This window comes from Perca fluviatilis, chromosome 11, assembly GCF_010015445.1.
Source record: "Perca fluviatilis chromosome 11, GENO_Pfluv_1.0, whole genome shotgun sequence".
Taxonomy (NCBI): Eukaryota; Metazoa; Chordata; class Actinopteri; order Perciformes; family Percidae; genus Perca; species Perca fluviatilis.
Genome location: NC_053122.1, coordinates 3,352,975 through 3,372,384, shown reverse-complemented (window position 1 = coordinate 3,372,384; position 19,410 = coordinate 3,352,975). Strand labels below are relative to the sequence as shown.

The following is a 19,410-nucleotide window of genomic DNA, read 5'->3' as shown; positions in this document are numbered from 1 at the left end:
AACGATGTGTGAAATCGTGTTCTGTCGTTCCCTCTATTGTTCACTATTCAGTAGACACTATAGAGGGGGGGAGTGAGGGAGTGAATGAGGGAATGGTTTCAGACACAGCTAAGAGAGACAGAAGGAAACGAAGGAAAGATCCAGAAAGAAAGAAAGAAAGAAAGAAAGAAAGAAAGAAAGAGACAAACACACAGAGAGAGAGAGAGAGGGAGAGAGAGAGACACAAACACAGAGAGACACAAACAGAGAGAGAGAGAGATAGAGAGAGAGACACAAACAGAGAGAGAGAGAGAGACACACACAAACACAGAGAGACACAGACAGAGAGAGAGACAGAGGAGGGATAGAGAGAGAGAGCACAAACAGAGAGAGAGACACACCACAAACACAGAGAGACACAGAAGCAGAGAGAGAGAGAGACAAACACAGAGAGGGAGAGAGAGGGAGAGAGAGAGAGACACAAACAGAGAGAGAGAGAGAGAGAGAGACACAAACACAGACAGAGACACAAACAGAGAGAGAGAGAGGAGAGAGAGCGACACAAGACACAGAAGCAGAGAGAGAGAGAGAGAGGGAGAGAGAGACACAAACACAGAGGGCAAGAGAAGCATGGACCGGGGCCCCAGTGGACCGAGGGACAGGGATCAGGGCCCGGCCCAGGGTGGTGGAATGGGGCTGTGTGTGTGTGTGGGTCCTCGGTCTCAGGTGTGTGTGTGTGTGTGTGGGTCTCGGGTCTGGTGTGTGTGTGTGGTCTCGTCTGTGTGTGTGTGTGTGTGTCTCGTGTGTGTGTGTGTGTGGTTCTGTGTGTGTGTGTGTGTGTGTGTGTCTTGTGTGTGTGTGTGTGTGTGTGTGTGTGTGTGTGTTAACATAGAAACAGTCTCCATTGCAGAGTTCGTCCACCAGAGAGCGCCGAGAACTCCCCAACACTGGGACCATTTTCACTTTTTCTTTTACAAAAATCTTTATTTGTTGAATGTTACTCATTTGGGTTTTGAGACTTTTTTTAAAAACCCAAATTACTGGCACTTACTTCAGAAAACCAGTGCTCAAGAAGCATTTTGTATATATATATATATATATATATATATATATATAAAAATAAAATAAAAAATAAAAGAGACTAGGGGTTTGCAACATTGAAATAGAGACTTGAGATTTTGTATTTTAGCAGAACAGAGAACACTTTAATAATTATCACATTGAATATTCAGCTGTATTTTCTGTATTTTTAGGCCTTTTATTGACAGGAAAGAAGAAATGAAAGGGGGGGGGATGACATGCATGCACCTCTATATACGGGCGCCCGTGTTTCCGTTTTTCTTTTTAAGTTTCTTCACTTTTTTGTATGTTTGTCTCGTTTTTAGAAACAGTTTTCGGGCGATTACTTAAAAAATATTGGTTATTAGACAGTTATGTAATAATTCGCATTTTTTCCACTTGTTATTTTAAAGGTTTTTGTTGCTTTTTTTACACCTTTTTTTTTTTTCAGCTTTTTGTCACTTAAAAAAAGAAATTCCGCTTTTTAAAATTATTTATTTGGGTTCTCGTTTGTGTCACTTTAAGTTTTCGTTCCTTAAATTAAATTGAGTGCAGAATGCTACAGTGTGACATGCTACACTGTTAGTGACATGTAAACACTGTAGCATTAGTGACATGTAGCTACAGTGTAGCATGCTACACTGTAGCATTAGCGACATGTCACTAATGCTACAGTGTAGCATTAGTGACATGTCACACTGTAGCATTAGCGACATGTCACTGTCACTAATGCTACAGTGTGACATGTCACACTGTAGCATTAGCGACATGTCACTAATGCTACAGTGTAGCATTAGTGACATGTCACACTGTAGCATTAGCGACATGTCACTAATGCTACAGGGTAGCATTAGTGACATGTCACACTGTAGCATTAGCGACATGTCACTAATGCTACAGTGTAGCATTAGTGACATGTCACACTGTAGCATTAGTGACATGTCACTAATGCTACAGTGTAGCATTAGTGACATGTCACACTGTAGCATTAGTGACATGTCACTGTCACTAATGCTACAGTGTGACATGTCACTAATGCTACAGTGTAGCATGCTACACTGTAGCTACATGTGTGACATGTCACTAATGCTACAGTGTAGCATGCTACACTGTAGCTACATGTCACTAATGCTACAGTGTGACAGTGACATGTCACTAATGCTACAGTGTGACATGTCACTAATGCTACAGTGTGACATGTCACTAATGCTACAGTGTGACATGTCACTAATGCTACAGTGTGACATGTCACTAATGCTACAGTGTGACATGTCACTAATGCTACAGTGTGACATGTCACTAATGCTACAGTGTGACATGTCACTAATGCTACACTGTAGCATTAGCGACATGTCACTAATGCTACAGTGTAGCATTAGTGACATGTCACATACTGTAGCATTAGTGACATGTCGCTAATGCTACAGTGTAGCATGTCACACTGTAGCATTAGTGAGTAACGAGATGGTCCTGTGTCTCCCTCCCCCCCCAGACTGTGTGTGTGTGTGTGTGTGTGTGTGTGTGTGTGTGTGTGTGTGTGTGTGTGTGTGTGTGTGTGTGTGTGTGTGTGTGTGTGTGTGTGTGTGTGTGTGACAGCAGATGTTGTAACGAGCTGGTCCCGTGTCTCCCCCCAGACCTCCAGATGGTTAACGTGTGTGTGTGTAACAGCAGATGTTGTAACCAGATGTTCCCGTGTCCCCCAGACCTCCAGATGGTGAACATCTCTCTGCGTGTCCTGTCGCGGCCGCTGGCCTCCAACCTGCCGATCCTCTACCAGCAGCTGGGACAGGACTACGACGAGCGCGTCCTGCCCTCCATCGTCAACGAGGTGCTGAAGAGCGTCGTGGCCAAGTTCAACGCCTCGCAGCTCATCACCCAGAGAGCACAGGTACCCGAACGCTGAACGCTGATTTGGGGAGTTATTTTGTGTCTCTGGTGCTTCCACACACATACAAACTTTGAAAATAATCCATCCATGCTGTTTTGAGTGAGATCTGGTTTCTGAATGTGTCCTGCCTTCAGTCTCCTGTGACGTCACAGTCCGAAATGAGCTGGCTAACCGCAACCGTTAGCTCGTAGCGTTAGCCTGCTAATGCTAGCGTTAGCCCGCTAACGCTAGCATGCTACGTCGTTCTCAATAGCAAAGCGCTGCTACAACACACACAAGTTCACCATAATCTACCAAAAGAACTACTTCCATGTGCTCCCTGGTTTAGAAGAAGTCTCCCAGCTGATCCTGCCTTGTAACTGACCAAAGTTGGAGAAACAGGCTTTCTTTTACTGTCTCTAGAGCTAGCTAGCTGACATGCTCTACGATCTGAGCTACTGAGCATGTGCGAGTGCAATCAAAGATAGTACAGAAGAAGAAGATGAAAAGAGGTCTCACTCTGTAGCTAAAACAGAAACCAGGTGAAAAGAGGATCTGCAGCAGTGAGAGAGAGCTGTGCAGTACAACAACAATATGATGTTTTTTGATAATTAAACCATGTAAACCTATTCTGGTACAACCTTAAAATACAGTTATGAACCTGAAAATGAGCATAATATGGGCGCTTTAAAAGTGGCTAATGTTGGGATACATTTCAAGTGGTCTGGCAGAAAGCTCCTTAATTTTTCCCCTTTTAATGAAAATGCAGTTTGGGCAAATGATCTACGGAAAGGGACGCTACCGTTGCCTTTTTAACGCTGCTCCGGTGGTGGTTCTGGTACCACTTTGCTGTTTTTATTATTGTTCTGGGAAGGGGAGCAGCGTTATTTTAAGCATTGTTCGCATCGTTAAGCAAGCGTTGCCAGACTTTCCTCGGCGCTAAGCTCCGAACGGAGCCACGGTGCCTCTGCTAAATAGCCTCTGGAAGGAACTTGTTTTGGTGGAACATGTGGACGTTCAGAAGTAGTTTTTAGTCGTGCAACAGAGAACTCCGATTGGACAGATAGTCTAGCTAGCTGTCTGGATTTACCCTGCAGAGATCTGAGGAGCAGTTAACCATAGTCCTCACAAATCAGCCGGAGGTTAGAACGCCAACACAGAGACAGAGGAAGGGGACGAGACATCCGGCCGACAGCCGGTGCAATCCCGGGAGTAGAACATCGTGGATATATAGACTATCGGGATACTTTGAGCCGTTCGTCTGCATGTAAGGCAGTAAACAGGAAATCTGCTAGCTTTCCCTTGAAGTTACCAGCTAACTCTAGCGCAGGGGTCACCAACCTTTTCTAAACTGAGAGCTACTTCCTGGGTATCGAGTCATACGAAGGGCTACCAGTTTGATACACTCTTCTGAAATAACAAATGAGCTCAGCTTGCCTTTAGTTATATGATTATTAATGATTAATGATAGTTATATATGGTTATTAATGATAGTTATATATGATTATTAATGATTAATGATAGTTATATATGATTATTAATGATTAATGATAGTTATATATGGTTATTAATGATAGTTATATATGATTATTAATGATTAATGATAGTTATATATAGTTATTAATGATTAATGATAGTTATATATGGTTATTAATGATTAATGATACTCATCTATGTGAAAACACTGATCACATTAATGATTTCTCACAATAATTATCAACAATGACTTAACAAGGTGGGAAACCGATAATATCAATATTCAATTTTCATTTTTAGAACAGGCCTGAGGGCTCCTCATGGGGTCCTTGGGGGCTACCTGGTGCCCGCGGGGGCACCGCGTTGGTGACCCCTGCTCTAGCGCTAGCTGGATGGCAGAATGCTGAACGAGACAATTCTAGGCGACCCAAATGTTCCAGGTACACAGTCAGACTTTAAGATGGAAACAGATTAAGACCAATTAAGAAAGTTGAGCTTTTTCCAAAGTTTTAGCTGCTTATTTTTGGATGTTTTTTGTCGCTTTTTCCATCATTTTTTTTTTTTTTTTTTTTTTTTATTTTTTGTTGCTTTTTTTTTTTTAGTTATTGTCGCCTTCTTAAAAACGTTTTTTGTCGCCTTTTTCAAGTCTCTTTTTGGGACAATTTTTTCACCGTATTTGCCTCCGATTGGGAGTTTTTTTTCCAAAGCTTTTGTTGCTTCCTTCAGAGTTTTTGTCTCCTTTCTCAGTCCATGCTGACATGTCCTGGGACCTCCCTAGACTAGTTCCTTTAAATTAAAATGCATACGACGGAACTGAGCATCCTGGTGGTAAAACGGCGTTGCTGTGGGTTGTGGAACGGTTGCCTCTGCGTTGTTGTGTAGTGTGTGAACGTGTGTGGAACCTCATTGTAGTTGAACTCCAGGTTTAATTTGAACCCTAGGTTGTTGTGTAGTTGTGTGAAGTTTGTTGTGTTAACGTGTGTGCTCAGTGTGTGTTGAGTTATTGTTGTTGTTTTGTGTGTGTTACTTTGTAACTGTGTATTTTGTGTGCTTTTGTGTTTTTATCTAGTTACTGCAGTTGTTGTGTAGTTGTGTAGCGTTGCTGCCCCTGTTGTTGTGTAGTTGTGAACGTGTGCCCCCTGCAGGTTGTGTGTAGTTGTGTTAGCTGTTGCCCTGCATTTGTAGTAACGTGTGTTTGTGAGTTGTTACGGTCCCCCCAGGTTTTGTGTAGTTGAAGCGTGCTCCCCCGCAGGTTGTTGTGTAGTTTGTGTACGTGTGCTCCCCTGCAGGTTGTTGTGTAGTTGTGTTAGCTGTGCTGCCCCCGCAGGTTGTGTGTAGTTGTGTGGGTAGGTTGTTTTGTATTTATTGTGCGTGTGCTGCCCCTGCAGGTTGTGTGTAGTTGTGGCATGCCCCCTGCAGGTTGTTGTGTAGTTGTGTTAGCGTGTGCTCCTCCTGCAGGTTGTGTGTAGTTGTGTTAAGCGTGTGCTGCCCCTGCAGGTTGTTGTTAGTGTGCGTGTGCTGCCCCTCGTGTTTGTAGTTGTGTGAAGGTATGTGCCCCTGCAGGTTTTGTGAACGGGTGCCGTGTTGCTAGTTGTGTAGCGTGTGCTCCCTTGCAGGTTTGTGTAGTTGTGTATGCGGTGCTGCCTCTGAGGTTGTTGTGTAGTTGTGTGAGCGTGTGCTGCCTCTTGCAGGTTGTTGTGTAGTTGTGTGAGCGTGTGCTGCCCCCTGCAGGTTGTTGTGTAGTTGTGTTAACGTGTGCTGCCTCCTGCAGGTTGTTGTGTAGTTGTGTTAACGTGTGCTGCCCTCTGCAGGTTGTTGTGTAGTTGTGTTAACGTGTGCTGCCCCTTGCAGGTTGTTGTGTAGTTGTGTTAACGTGTGCTGCCCCCTGCAGGTTGTTGTGTAGTTGTGTTAACGCGTGTGCTGCCCCCTGCAGGTTGTTTGTGTAGTTGTGTTAACGTGTCCCCTGCAGGTTGTTGTGTAGTGTGTTAACCGTGTCCCCGCAGGTTGTGTGTAGTTGTGTTAACGGCTGCCCTCCTGCAGGTTGTTGTGTAGTTGTGTGAAGTGTGCCCCTGCAGGTTGTTGTGTAGTTGTGTGAACGTGCTGCCTCCGGGTGTAGTGTGTGAACGTTGGCCCCAGGTGTGAACCGCGCGCCCCCTGCAGGTTGTTGTGTAGTTGTGTTAACGTGGGCTGCCCCTGCAGGTTGTTGTGTAGTTGTGTTAACGTGTGCTGCCCCCTGCAGGTTGTTGTGTAGTTGTGTGAACGTGTGCTGCCCCCTGCAGGTTGTTGTGTAGTTGTGTGAACGTGTGCTGCCCCCTGAAGGTTGTTTGTGTAGTTGTGTGAACGTGTGCTGCCCCCTGCAGGTTGTTGTGTAGTTGTGTGAACGTGTGCTGCCCCCTGCAGGTTGTTGTGTAGTTGTGTTAACGTGTGCTGCCCCCTGCAGGTTGTTGTGTAGTTGTGTGAACGTGTGCTGCCCCCTGCAGGTTGTTGTGTAGTTGTGTGAACGTGTGCTGCCCCCTGCAGGTTGTTGTGTAGTTGTGTTAACGTGTGCTGCCCCCCTGCAGGTTTTGTGTAGTTGTGTTAGCGTGTGCTGCCCCCTGCAGGTTGTTGTGTAGTTGTGTTAGCATGTGCCCATCCCCTGCAGGTTGTTGTGTAGTTGTGTAGCGTGTGCCCATCCCCTGCAGGTTGTTGTGTAGTTGTGTTAGCGTGTGCTGCCCCCTGCAGGTTGTTGTGTAGTTGTGTAGCGTGTGCCCATCCCCTGCAGGTTGTTGTGTAGTTGTGTTAGCGTGTGCTGCCCCCTGCAGGTTGTTGTGTAGTTGTGTTAACGTGTGCTGCCCCCTGCAGGTTGTTGTGTAGTTGTGTTAACGTGTGCTGCCCCCTGCAGGTTGTTGTGTAGTTGTGTTAGCGTGTGCTGCCCCCTGCAGGTTGTTGTGTAGTTGTGTACGGTTGGTCCCCCTGCAGGTTGTTGTCTAGTTGTGTTAACGTGTGCTGCCCCCGTAGATTGTTGTGTATTGTTAACGGTGTCCCCCGCAGGTTGTTGTGTAGTTGTGTTAACGGTGCCCCTCAGTTGTTGGTAGTTGTGTTAACGGTGCTCCCCCGCAGGTTGTTGTGTAGTTGTGTTAGCTGTTGCTGCCCCCTGCAGGTTGTTGTCTAGTTGTGTTATCTGTGCCCCCCTGTCAGTTTGCTGCGTCCCCGCAGGTTGTTGTCTAGTTGTGTTAGCGAGTGCTGCCCCTGCAGGTTGTTGTCTAGTTGTGTTAGCGTGTGCGCCCCTGCAGGTTGTTGTGTAGTTGTGTTAACGCGGTGCTCCCCCTGCAGGTTGTTGTAGTTGTGTTAACGTGGGCTGCCCCCTGCAGGTTGTTGTGTAGTTGTGTTACGTGTGCGCCCCTGCAGGTGGGTGTGTATCGGTCCCCCTGCAGGGTTCCAGTTGTGTTAACGGGTGCCCCCGCAGGGTAGTTGTGTGAGTGCGAGCTGCCCCCTGCAGGTTGTTGTCTAGTTGTTAGCGGTGCTGCCCCCTGCAGGTTGTTGTCTAGTTGTGTTAGCGTGGTGCTGCCCCTGCAGGTTGTTGTGTAGTTGTGTTAACGCTGCTGCCCCCCGCAGGTTGTTGTGTAGTTGTGTTAACGTGTGCTGCCCCTGCAGGTTGTTGTGTAGTTGTGTTAACGAGCTGACCCCTGCAGGTTGTTGTGTAGTTGTGTGAGCGTGTTGCCCCCTGCAGGTTGTTGTGTAGTTGTGTGAACGTGCTGCCCTCCTGCAGGTTGTTGTGTAGTTGTGTGGCTGTGCTGCCCCTGCAGGTTGTTGTGTAGTTGTGTGAACGTGCTGCCCTCCTGCAGGTTGTTGTGTAGTTGTGTTAACGTGCTGCCCCCTGCAGGTTGTTGTGTAGTTGTGTGAACGTGTGCTGCCCTCGCAGGTTGTTGTGTAGTTGTGTTAACGTGTGCTGCCCCCTGCAGGTTGTTGTGTAGTTGTGTTAACGTGTGCTGCCCCCTGCAGGTTGTTGTGTAGTTGTGTTAACGTGTGCTGCCCCCTGCAGGTTGTTGTGTAGTTGTGTTAGCGTGTGCTGCCCCCTGCAGGTTGTTGTCTAGTTGTGTTAGCGTGTGCTGCCCCTGCAGGTTGTTGTCTAGTTGTGTTAGCGTTGCTGCCCCCCGCAGGTTGTTGTCTAGTTGTGTTACGCGTGTGCCCCCGCAGGTTGTTGTGTAGTTGTGTAGCTGTGCCCATCCCCTGCAGGTTGTTGTGTAGTTGTGTTAGCGTTGCTGCCCCCGCAGGTTGTTGTCTAGTTGTGTATGCGTGCTCCCCGCAGGTTGTTGTCTAGTTGTGTTAGCGTGTGCTGCCCCCTGCAGGTTGTTGTCTAGTTGTGTTAGCTTGCTGCCCCTGCAGGTTGTTGTGTAGTTGTGTACGTTTGCTGCCCCTGCAGGTTGTTGTCTAGTTGTGTTAACGTTGCTGCCCCTGCAGATTGTTGTGTAGTTGTGTTAACGCTGCTGCCCCTGCAGGTTGTTGTGTAGTTGTGTTAAGCGGTGCTGCCCCTGCAGGTTGTTGTGTAGTTGTGTTAACGTGTGCTGCCCCCTGCAGGTTGTTGTGTAGTTGTGTTAGCGTGTGCTGCCCCCTGCAGGTTGTTGTCTAGTTGTGTTATCGTGTGCTGCCCCCTGCAGGTTGTTGTCTAGTTGTGTTAGCGTGTGCTGCCCCCTGCAGGTTGTTGTCTAGTTGTGTTAGCGTGTGCTGCCCCCTGCAGGTTGTTGTCTAGTTGTGTTAGCGTGTGCTGCCCCCTGCAGGTTGTTGTGTAGTTGTGTTAACGTGTGCTGCCCCCTGCAGGTTGTTGTGTAGTTGTGTTAACGTGTGCTGCCCCTGCAGGTTGTTGTGTAGTTGTGTTAACGTGTGCTGCCCCTGCAGGTTGTTGTGTAGTTGTGTGAGCGTGTGCTGCCCCTGCAGGTTTTGTGTAGTTGTGTTAACGCGTGTGCTGCCCCCTGCAGGTTGTTGTGTAGTTGTGTGAGCGTGCTGCCCCTGCAGGTTGTTGTGTAGTTGTGTGAACGTGTGCTGCCCTCCTGCAGGTTGTTGTGTAGTTGTGTGAACGTGTGCTGCCCCCTGCAGGTTGTTGTGTAGTTGTGTTAACGTGTGCTGCCCCCTGCAGGTTGTTGTGTAGTTGTGTTAACGTGTGCTGCCCCCTGCAGGTTGTTGTGTAGTTGTGTTAACGTGTGCTGCCCCCTGCAGGTTGTTGTGTAGTTGTGTTAACGTGTGCTGCCCCCTGCAGGTTGTTGTGTAGTTGTGTTAACGTGTGCTGCCCCCTGCAGGTTGTTGTGTAGTTGTGTGAACGTGTGCTGCCCCCTGCAGGTTGTTGTGTAGTTGTGTTAACGTGTGCTGCCCCCTGCAGGTTGTTGTGTAGTTGTGTGAGCTGCGCTGCCCCCGGGGGTTGTTGTGTAGTTGTGTTAACGTTAGCGCCCTCTGCAGGTTGTTGTGTAGTTGTGTTAACGTGTGCTGCCCCTGCAGGTTGTTGTGTAGTTGTGTTAACGTTACTGCCCCCTGCAGGTTGTTGTGTAGTTGTGTTAACGCTGCTGCCCCCTGCAGGTTGTTGTGTAGTTGTGTGAACGTGTTGCTGCCCCCTGCAGGTTGTTGTGTAGTTGTGTTAACGCTGGCCCCTGCAGGTTGTTGTGTAGTGTGTTAGCGTGTGCTGCCCCCTGCAGGTTGTTGTGTAGTTGTGTTAGCGTGTGCTGCCCCCTGCAGGTTGTTGTGTAGTTGTGTTAACGTGTGCTGCCCCCTGCAGGTTGTTGTGTAGTTGTGTTAACGTGTGCTGCCCCCTGCAGGTTGTTGTGTAGTTGTGTGAACGTGTGCTGCCCCCTGCAGGTTGTTGTGTAGTTGTGTTAACGTGTGCTGCCCCCTGCAGGTTGTTGTGTAGTTGTGTGAGCGTGTGCTGCCCCCTGCAGGTTGTTGTGTAGTTGTGTTAACGTGTGCTGCCCCCTGCAGGTTGTTGTGTAGTTGTGTTAACGTGTGCTGCCCCCTGCAGGTTGTTGTGTAGTTGTGTTAGCGTGTGCTGCCCCCTGCAGGTTGTTGTGTAGTTGTGTTAACGTTTGCTGCCCCCTGCAGGTTGTTGTGTAGTTGTGTTAACGTGTGCTGCCCCCTGCAGGTTGTTGTGTAGTTGTGTTAACGTGTGCTGCCCCCTGCAGGTTTCGCTGCTGATCCGCAGAGAGCTGTTTGAGCGAGCGAAGGACTTCAACATCATCCTGGATGACGTGGCCATCACCGAGCTCAGCTTCAGCCGCGAGTACACCGCCGCCGTCGAGGCAAAGCAAGTCGGTGAGTAGCTGCTAGCGATGTCTCTGGCCCCCCATCCAGTGCCAGGCTCTGTCCCATGTCTCTGCCTGTTAAAAGGAAGCTTTTCCTCGCTGCTGTTGTGCCAAATGCTTTCTCTTTGTTGGGTCTTTATAGCTAATAGAGCAGTGGTTCTCAAAGTCTTTTCCATAATATTCCCCTTTGAATTGTTTGGGGTTATAGTCTCTATAAAGAGGAAGAATACAGCGATGTAGGGCTGTGCAATTAATCAAAATGTAATCGTGATTATGATTTCGGCTCCCAATGATCACAAAACAGAATAATTGAGAAAAACAATTATTTAGCTCATTACTTTTTGCGGTAAACTCTTATTTTCTCTCGTGTTCTAAATGAAAAAATAAAGTTTAAATAGGAAAAGTATTACGGCAAAGTTCACAGTTGTATGTTTTTTTTTTTTTTTACTGTTTAACTTTTTCCACTGTTTATTTAAGTTCAATAATTGCAACATCTTTCCAGAAGTCGAGTAATTGTGTTAAATTATCGTGATTTCAATATTGACCGAAATAATCGTGATTTATATTTTTTCCATAATCAAGCAGCCCTACAGCGATAGATTTACTTAACGAAAACATGGGAAAACATTTAGATACTGATGGGGAAAAGGAGACAGAAAAAGAGACGGTAGAAAGAAGGAAGGAAGGCAAGAATGGGTCCAAAATAGTAATAAAAACATTGAAAAAAAGAGACAAATTTGTAAAAAAGAAAGTGACATTGTCACATTTTTGGTAGAAAAGGCTTTATAAAGAGGTACAATGGTCTGGTACAACTGAAGTAATAGTAAGTAGTGATGTAAAGAGAAATAATAAAAAAGTGTGTCTTTCTCTCTTTCTGGGTGTCTCTCTCTCTCTCTCTCTCTCTCTCTCTCTCTCTCTGTGTGTGTGTCTTTCTCTCTGTGTGTCTGTCTGTCTGTCTGTCTGCAGCCCAGCAGGAGGCTCAGCGAGCTTTCTTCTACGTTGAAAAAGCCAAACAGGACCAGAGACACAAAATCATCCAGGCTGAAGGAGAAGCCACGGCCGCCAAGATGGTGAGTCTACTCTATGATGTCATTACTCTCTTTATCTCAAGCAACCCACCGACTATATACTGTCAAAAGAATATAAAACGCAAAGACAAAACCGAAACATAGATGGTTTTACATATTTTTTACACCAGTTTAGATTTTTAACAGAAAAAAAAAGATGTAAAAAGACAAAGTGATGGTGCACAACAAGCTATACCAGTGTTTCTTTTAGGATTTTCTTTAGCAGTGGGGCGGGGGGGGGGGCGGCAGGTCCGAACTGACAACTTAAGTTATACCACTTCCAGTTCTCAAGGACGTACACACACGATCTCAACTGGCTTTTCATCCGGACAGCGTCTCTCTTTCCTTTCTCCCTTTTTCTGTGTGTGAAGCGCATGTCAGCGCCATTCTCTGACATGCAAAAGAACACAAATACAAAAGTGTCTAAAAACACACACATCCCACCCTGGCTTAGTAGGAATCCTATACATGCATTCATACAGAATATATAAATCAGTCTGCAGGGTTTCCCCGACATTATAAGTCTTGGGTGCAGCTCTGAGCTCAATGAATGTGAACTGCAGCAAAAAAAATGGATGTAAGGGATAGTGATAGACCGATTTTATCGGCCGGCCGATCTATTGGGCCGATATTTGCGTATTTGCTGCTGCTGCGTTCGCCGATTTTAGTTTTTTCCCGGCATTATTTACAGACAGGCGTCCATACAGGCAGCTCTGTGTCGTGGAGACGCTGCAGACCGTGCATTGCCCCTCCACCACCAGCACCGTGGCAGTCTTAAAATTACAAGTCGAGCACTTTATTTCAATGGCTACTTTTCAGCTTTATTGTTTTCTTAAATTATTTAAAATGTGTTGACAAAGGACATGTTGTGATGACCTGATTATATCTGTCTTATAATATGTCAGCGAGCGATGCATCATCCAGGCTGTGTTGATGAAAGCCTTTCCCCCTCCTTGCACAGTTAACAGTTAACATATGATGCACACTGCACACATAATTTGGGTGATATATCAATGTAAGATGATTGCAGAAGTGACACTGATCTGTGTTTTTGTGTATTATTTTTAAAGAAATGGCAGAGCAGATTCCCGAAAACAGATCCAGTGTGGCAGGGTTTTACATTTTTATGATGTGTAAATTGAGGGAGTAAAAGCAGCATCTGCTCCAAATATCAGCTCAAGAAAATGGGCAGCCGTTATCGGTCATCGGCACTAAAAGAATCCATATCGGTCGATCCCTAGTAAGGGAGCGTTAACGTGAATACAATGACAGATTTCTCTTGTTTTTTTAACATAGTTGAAAACATTTGGGATAATGGACGAAAACAACACACAGAACCAGGGGCGGATCTACCGGGGTGGCATAGGGTGGCAACTGCCACCCTAAAAGAAAGCCTTGCCACCCCTGCTGCCACCCCAGTTGGCAGCAACGAATTACGGTAAAAGTTATGGCCAATTTGACAATTTACGAGCGTGCGTCTCCAATGTCCGACTACAGTGAATGCAGCATAAGATGACGCCAGAGCGGAGAGAGACGGTTTTGTTTGGAAAAACTGAGTGGCGCCAAGCGAGGGAGCCAGGAGTCACGATGAATGGAGACACAGGAGGAAAGAGGTCAAAACGGATTAACTATCTATCAAGAAATTAAATCATAACGAAAGCACAGTGCTAGCATAGTTGCGATGCTGATTTTGAGATGATAAAAATCAGGTTGAAGAACGTTATTTCGCCAACTATACAATGTTACTTAGGGTCTGACGTTTGTTCTGTGTAAAGTAGGCTGCAAAAGATAATATTGATTCAACGTCTGTCAAGGAAAACATCGTTACTTTGAATCGTACAGAAATGAAGAGGAAAGGTAGCATATTCAGTTTTTGTCTCCAAAGAGAAAGGCGAGAGAAATAGAAAATGAACAAGTGAGCAAGGTAGATGGAGAAGATGTGGTGGAAGGAGAGAGAAAAGAAGTGGAAGGAGAGAGAGAAGAGGTGGAAGGAGAGAGGGAAGAGGTGGAAGGAGAGAGAAAAGAAGTGGAAGGAGAGAGAGAAGAAGTGGAAGGAGAGAGAGAAGAGGTGGAAGGAGAGAGGGAAGAGGTGGAAGGAGAGAGGGAAGAGGTGGAAGGAGAGAGAGAAGAGGTGGAAGGAGAGAGGGAAGAAGTGGAAGGAGAGAGGGAAGAAGTGGAAGGAGAGAGGGAAGAAGTGGAAGGAGAGAGGGAAGAGGTGGAAGGAGAGAGGGAAGAGGTGGAAGGAGAGAGGGAAGAAGTGGAAGGAGAGAGGGAAGAGGTGGAAGGAGAGAGGGAAGAAGTGGAAGGAGAGAGGAGAAGAAGTGGAAGGAGAGAGGGAAGAAGTGGAAGGAGAGAGGGAAGAAGTGGAAGGAGAGAGGGAAGAGGTGGAAGGAGAGAGGGAAGAGGTGGAAGGAGAGAGAGAAGAGGTGGAAGGAGAGAGGGAAGAAGTGGAAGGAGAGAGGGAAGAAGTGGAAGGAGAGAGGGAAGAGGTGGAAGGAGAGAGAGAAGAGGTGGAAGGAGAGAGAAGAGTGGAAGGAGAGAGGGAAGAGGGGGAAGGAGAGAGGGAAGAAGTGGAAGGAGAGAGGGAAGAAGTGGAAGGAGAGAGAGGGAAGAAGTGGAAGGAGAGGGAAGAGGTGGAAGGAGAGAGGGAAGAGGAAGGAGAGAGGGAAAGAGGTGGAAGGAGAGAGAGAAGAAGTGGAAGGGAGAGAGGGAAGAAGTGGAAGGAGAGAGGGAAGAAGTGGAAGGAGAGGGAAGAAGGAAGGAGAGAGAGAAAAGTGGAAGGAGAGGGAAGAAGGAAGGAGAGGAAGAGTGGAAGGAAGAGGGAAGAGAGAGGGAAGAGGGAAGGAGAGAGGTGGAAGGAGGGAAGAGAGAGAAGAGGGGAAGAGAAATGGACAGAGACAGAATACAAGGCCAAGGCGACCAGGGACAGGGGGAGGTGGGAGAAGACCACAGCGGTGAAGCTATGGAGGGAGAGCATCACCGAGAGGAGGAGGGAGAAAGCGAGAGACAAGAGACAGTGCAGGGCTCAGACAGTGAAAGGGAAAGCAGAGTGCCGGGGCCATCACCAACCATCTCCAGTCAAGCTGGTCCACACGGTATGGAAACTGTTGATGCATAGTATACTAAGATATGAATAAGAACAACAAATGACAATGCTTAAATATGAATAATTAGGGAAAGTTGTCAGTGTGAAAGTTTGATGAGTTTTTATATTTTGTGTAGAATGTATTTTTGATCTATTGCTCAGATTAAATATAAAAAATAAAAAAAATATATAAATAAAACAAAAAATAAACAAATTAACCTAAAAATACTCTCCCAGGCTAAAATGTTAGTGTGTTAACACAGTCTGATGGTTATAACTAATCAATCACAGTTCCTAATTTTGTACAAATGCTGCCTGCAACGCTTCCTCTCTGACAAAGTCCAAAACTGTTTGCTTCCCCTCTCACACATCTGCCACTCATCACCTGTGTCTTACCTTAATGCCTTTCCTGTGATAATGCCCCTTACTTCTATCATACTTCTATATCTCCTGTTAAGTGAGATCACATTGTACGGTCACTTATTCCTAATATGAACCGTTTCCAATGAAACCCCAAATGCAGGACATTGATTGCATGAGATGAAGTTTGTCTGTATGAGTTTGTAAATGGCAGCCTGTGCCCTTTTGTAGTGTGTACATACTATTTCTCATCTGATTAAATTCAGTAAATATACGTCTGACATATGTTGCCACCCCTCAAAAATTCCTGCCCCCCTCTCGCCACCCCAGAAATATTTTTCTAGATCCGCCCCTGCATAGAACACACTTTCAACAGAGGCTATGTTTCATATTATAACCTTTTACAGATAGATGTACCATTAGTGGTGCTCCCGATTAGTGGACTAATCGGTGGTTTTGGTCTTAGTCCACTTAGATTTCTTTAGTCCATTAGTCATGTCTGATGCTGTTTTCATGCTGAATGACTTCTTTCCAAGAAACGTACGAGCACATCTCTGGTAAACACAAGAATTAAAGTGGTGCTTTTGCGGAGAAACTCAGATTTACAGATCTGTCGATTAAATCTACTAATTGATTAGTCGATAGAATAGAACGAGTGTTAGTCGACTGAGAATTTCTAAAATCGAGCACAGCCGTATGTCCCATATCGGGACTGTAATGAAATCAGGGATGCACCGAATCCAGGCTTCTGATTCGGCCGAATATTGGGCATTTTGACAGGGTTCTGGTTTCTGCTGAACCGTAGAATGTTTTTCCCAGCGAACAGAACCCTGCGCTTGCACTCGGCGCGCTACGCTGGTCGCCGTAGTGACGGCGCCGTTGAGTAAGGGAAGGTGTTTACGTAGGTGGAGCGTTCAATGCAGCAGGCTGTGAGGAAGTGGACATGGATCTGGTGAGCAGAACAAGTTGTTGTTTGGCAGAACTTTCAGTCAAAAGAAGACCATTCAAGTCCAGCTACATGTTCAATCTGTTCAATGCTGATTGGTCTGGTGGTGGCGAGGACCCTAAACTATACACAACATGGCCGCTGTTACAACATCTGGTCTGAAACATCTGGAAGAATACGAGTTGTGCACGAAGGAATCTCCAGACAGCAGCCAGAATGCAGCAACTTCAGGTACAGCAAAGGAAGGACAGTCCCTGTTTACTTCATTCATGTGTTTACTGGGTTCATGGACTGAGGATGGGAGGAGGAGTCAGCACCATCTCAACCAGGGGGTTCAGGATTCAGCAGAAAACAACCAAAAATCTGGATTTGGTGCATCCCTTAATGAAATAAAAGCAGACGGTTGCAGCAATACAAAAATAAAACTAAGCCCAAAATAATGAGCAATGAGACGCTTGCGTTAAGTAATTTAAATTAGAGATGCACAGATTACAACTTTCTAGGCCGATTCTGATTTTCTAACCACTTTACAACACACAAATATGTATTCTCTAGCTTTTCTTTAATAGAACATGTGTTGACCAGATAATGGATAACTATAAAACAGAACTATATAAATGACTCCTGGTGTGGGACATTCACACACCTCTAAAGAGCAACGTTAGAACCATTTCCTTCTTTTCACATCTAATATCGGTGCATCTCTACAGTTTAAAAGAGGTCTCTGATTCTGCAGGTTGGAAATAAACCAATGTTAGGGATTATATTCAATCTGTTCAGGGCTTTACGTTTTTGATTGTTGCGGGGCAAAAATCCTTGATTATGCGGCACGTTTTCTTAAAAAATGCAATGGAATATGCGAGATATTTATGCAATTTCATGCGATGAAATTGCGGGAACTTGCAAAAACTGCAGTTTGATGAAAAAAAAAAAGTGATTCAGTCATCGCAATACGTAAACAAATAAGATAGAAAAATATATACAAATATAATATGAAAGTAAAAATAAAAGTAATAGTCTAAACAGAGGGAAATAAAAGATGCACAAAAGAGACAGACTTTCAAAAATCGTTAATAATATAGACAGCAGGAGTACTTAAAGAAATTTGAGTAGACATCAGATATTAAGATTTCTTAAGAGACTCAGAGTACATGTCGACTCCCTGCTTTTTGATGAAGTTCACGTCTCATAATTACATCGCTTCATAACGTTTCCCAAAATGGCTGATCTTGTGTGAAGTAAACAACATTTTTTCAACTTTCTGCTAAGATATATTACGGGACTTTTTTGCAACGAAAATGCGGGGATTATGAAATCATGCAAGCCCCGCTTATTTTGCGCGGAAATCGGCAATTTATGCGGCGAAAGTGCGGCGAATTTGAGAAAAAAAAAACATTTTTCTGGAGGGACTGGTATAAGGTTTAAGGTGCAGCACCTGAACTGAAAATGAAACTAAGACTTTTCTCAGATTTAATGATTGTAGTCGGACTTTAAGTTTAGTAAGTGTGTCTGCTCTAGCGTTTCCACCGTTTCCGACACCGATAAAGAGCCACAAGTACAAGAGACACAAACCCCCAAAAAGAGACTCAAATGTACGCGGAAATTACTTTTTTTTTTAATCAAACAAACTTTTTTTCAAAATTTTCTTGGGGAAGGCCCTCTCCGGTGAAGGGGTGAAGGGAAGGCCCTCTCCGGTGAAGGGGATGAAGGGAAGGCCCTCTCCGGTGAAGGGGTGAAGGGAAGGCCCTCTCCGGTGAAGGGATGAAGGGAAGGCCCTCTCCGGTGAAGGGGATGAAGGGAAGGCCCTCTCCGGTGAAGGGGATGAAGGGAAGGCCCTCTCCGGTGAAGGGGATGAAGGGAAGGCCTCTCCGGGAGGGGATGAAGGGAAGGCCCTCTCCGGTGAAGGGATGAAGGGAAGGCCCCTCCGGTGAAGGGGATGAAGGGAAGGCCCTCTCCGGTGAAGGGATGAAGGGAAGGCCCTCTCCGGTGAAGGGGATGAAGGGAAGGCCCTCTCCGGTGAAGGGGATGAAGGGAAGGCTTCCGTGAAGGGGATGAAGGAAGGCCTCTCGGTGAAGGGGAAAGGCCCTCCTCGGTGAAGGGATGAAGGGAAGGCCCTCTCCGGTGAAGGGGATGAAGGGGAAGGCCCTCCGGTGAAGGGGGATGAAGGGAAGGCCCTCTCCCGGTGAAGGGGTGAAGGGAAGGCCCTCTCCGTAGGGATGAAGGGAAGGCCTCTCCGTGAAGGGGGGGAAGGCCCTCCGGTGAAGGGATGAAGGGAAGGCCCTCTCCGGTGAAGGGTGAAGGGAAGGCCTTCTCCGGTGAAGGGTGAAGGGAAGGCCCTCTCCGGTGAAGGGATGAAGGGAAGGCCCCTCTCCGGTGAAGGGATGAAGGGAAGGCCCTCCTGGGGTGAAGGGATGAAGGGAAGGCCCTCTCCGGTGAAGGGATAAGGGAAGGCCCTCTCCGGTGAAGGGGATGAAGGGAAGGCCCTCCCGTGAAGGGTGAAGGTGAAGAGGAAGCCTCTCCGGTGAAGGGATGAAGGGAAGGCCCTCTCCGGTGAAGGGATGAAGGGAAGGCCCTCTCTGATGAAGGAAGGCCCCCTGTGAAGGGATGAAGGGAAGGTCCTCTCCGGTGAAGGGATGAAGGGAAGGCCCTCTCCGGTGAAGGGATGAAGGGAAGGCCCTCTGATGAAGGGAAGGCCCTCTCGGTGAAGGGATGAAGGGAAGGTCCTCCGGTGAAGGGATGAAGGGAAGGCCCTCTCCGTAAAGGGATGAAGGGAAGGCCCTCCGGTGAAGGGATGAAGGGAAGGCCCTCTCCGTGAAGGGATGAAGGAAGGCCTCTCCGGTGAAGGGGTGAAGGGAAGGCCCTCCGGTGAAGGGATGAAGTGAAGGCCCTCTCCGGTGAAGGAAGGGAAGGCCCTCCGGTGAAGGGATGAAGGGAAGGCCCTCTCTGATGAAGGGAAGGCCCTCTCCGGTGAAGGGATGAAGGGAAGGTCCTCTCCGGTGAAGGGATGAAGGGAAGGCCCTCTCCGGTGAAGGGATGAAGGGAAGGCCCTCTCTGATGAAGGGAAGGCCCTCTCGGGTGAAGGGATGAAGGGAAGGTCCTCTCCGGTGAAGGGATGAAGGGAAGGCCCTCTCCGGTGAAGGGATGAAGGGAAGGCCCTCTCCGGTGAAGGGATGAAGGGAAGGCCCTCTCCGGTGAAGGGATGAAGGGAAGGCCCTCTCCGGTGAAGGGGTGAAGGGAAGGCCCTCTCCGGTGAAGGGATGAAGTGAAGGCCCTCTCCGGTGAAGGGATGAAGGGAAGGCCCTCTCTGA

At 47.0% G+C, this 19,410-nt stretch overlaps 1 protein-coding gene across 1 annotated transcript in view; it reads left to right on the top strand.

The window, feature by feature from the left end:
• Window positions 1-609: 609 nt before the first annotated feature.
• LOC120568520 (prohibitin-2-like) overlaps window positions 610-19,410 on the top strand; it is a 22,701-nt gene continuing 3,900 nt past the window's right edge. The window contains exons 1-4 of the mRNA XM_039816093.1: window positions 610-661; window positions 2,742-2,926; window positions 10,525-10,654; window positions 11,611-11,714. Coding sequence (XP_039672027.1) covers window positions 610-661; window positions 2,742-2,926; window positions 10,525-10,654; window positions 11,611-11,714 — 471 coding nt within the window. The remainder of the gene's footprint in view (window positions 662-2,741; window positions 2,927-10,524; window positions 10,655-11,610; window positions 11,715-19,410) is intronic.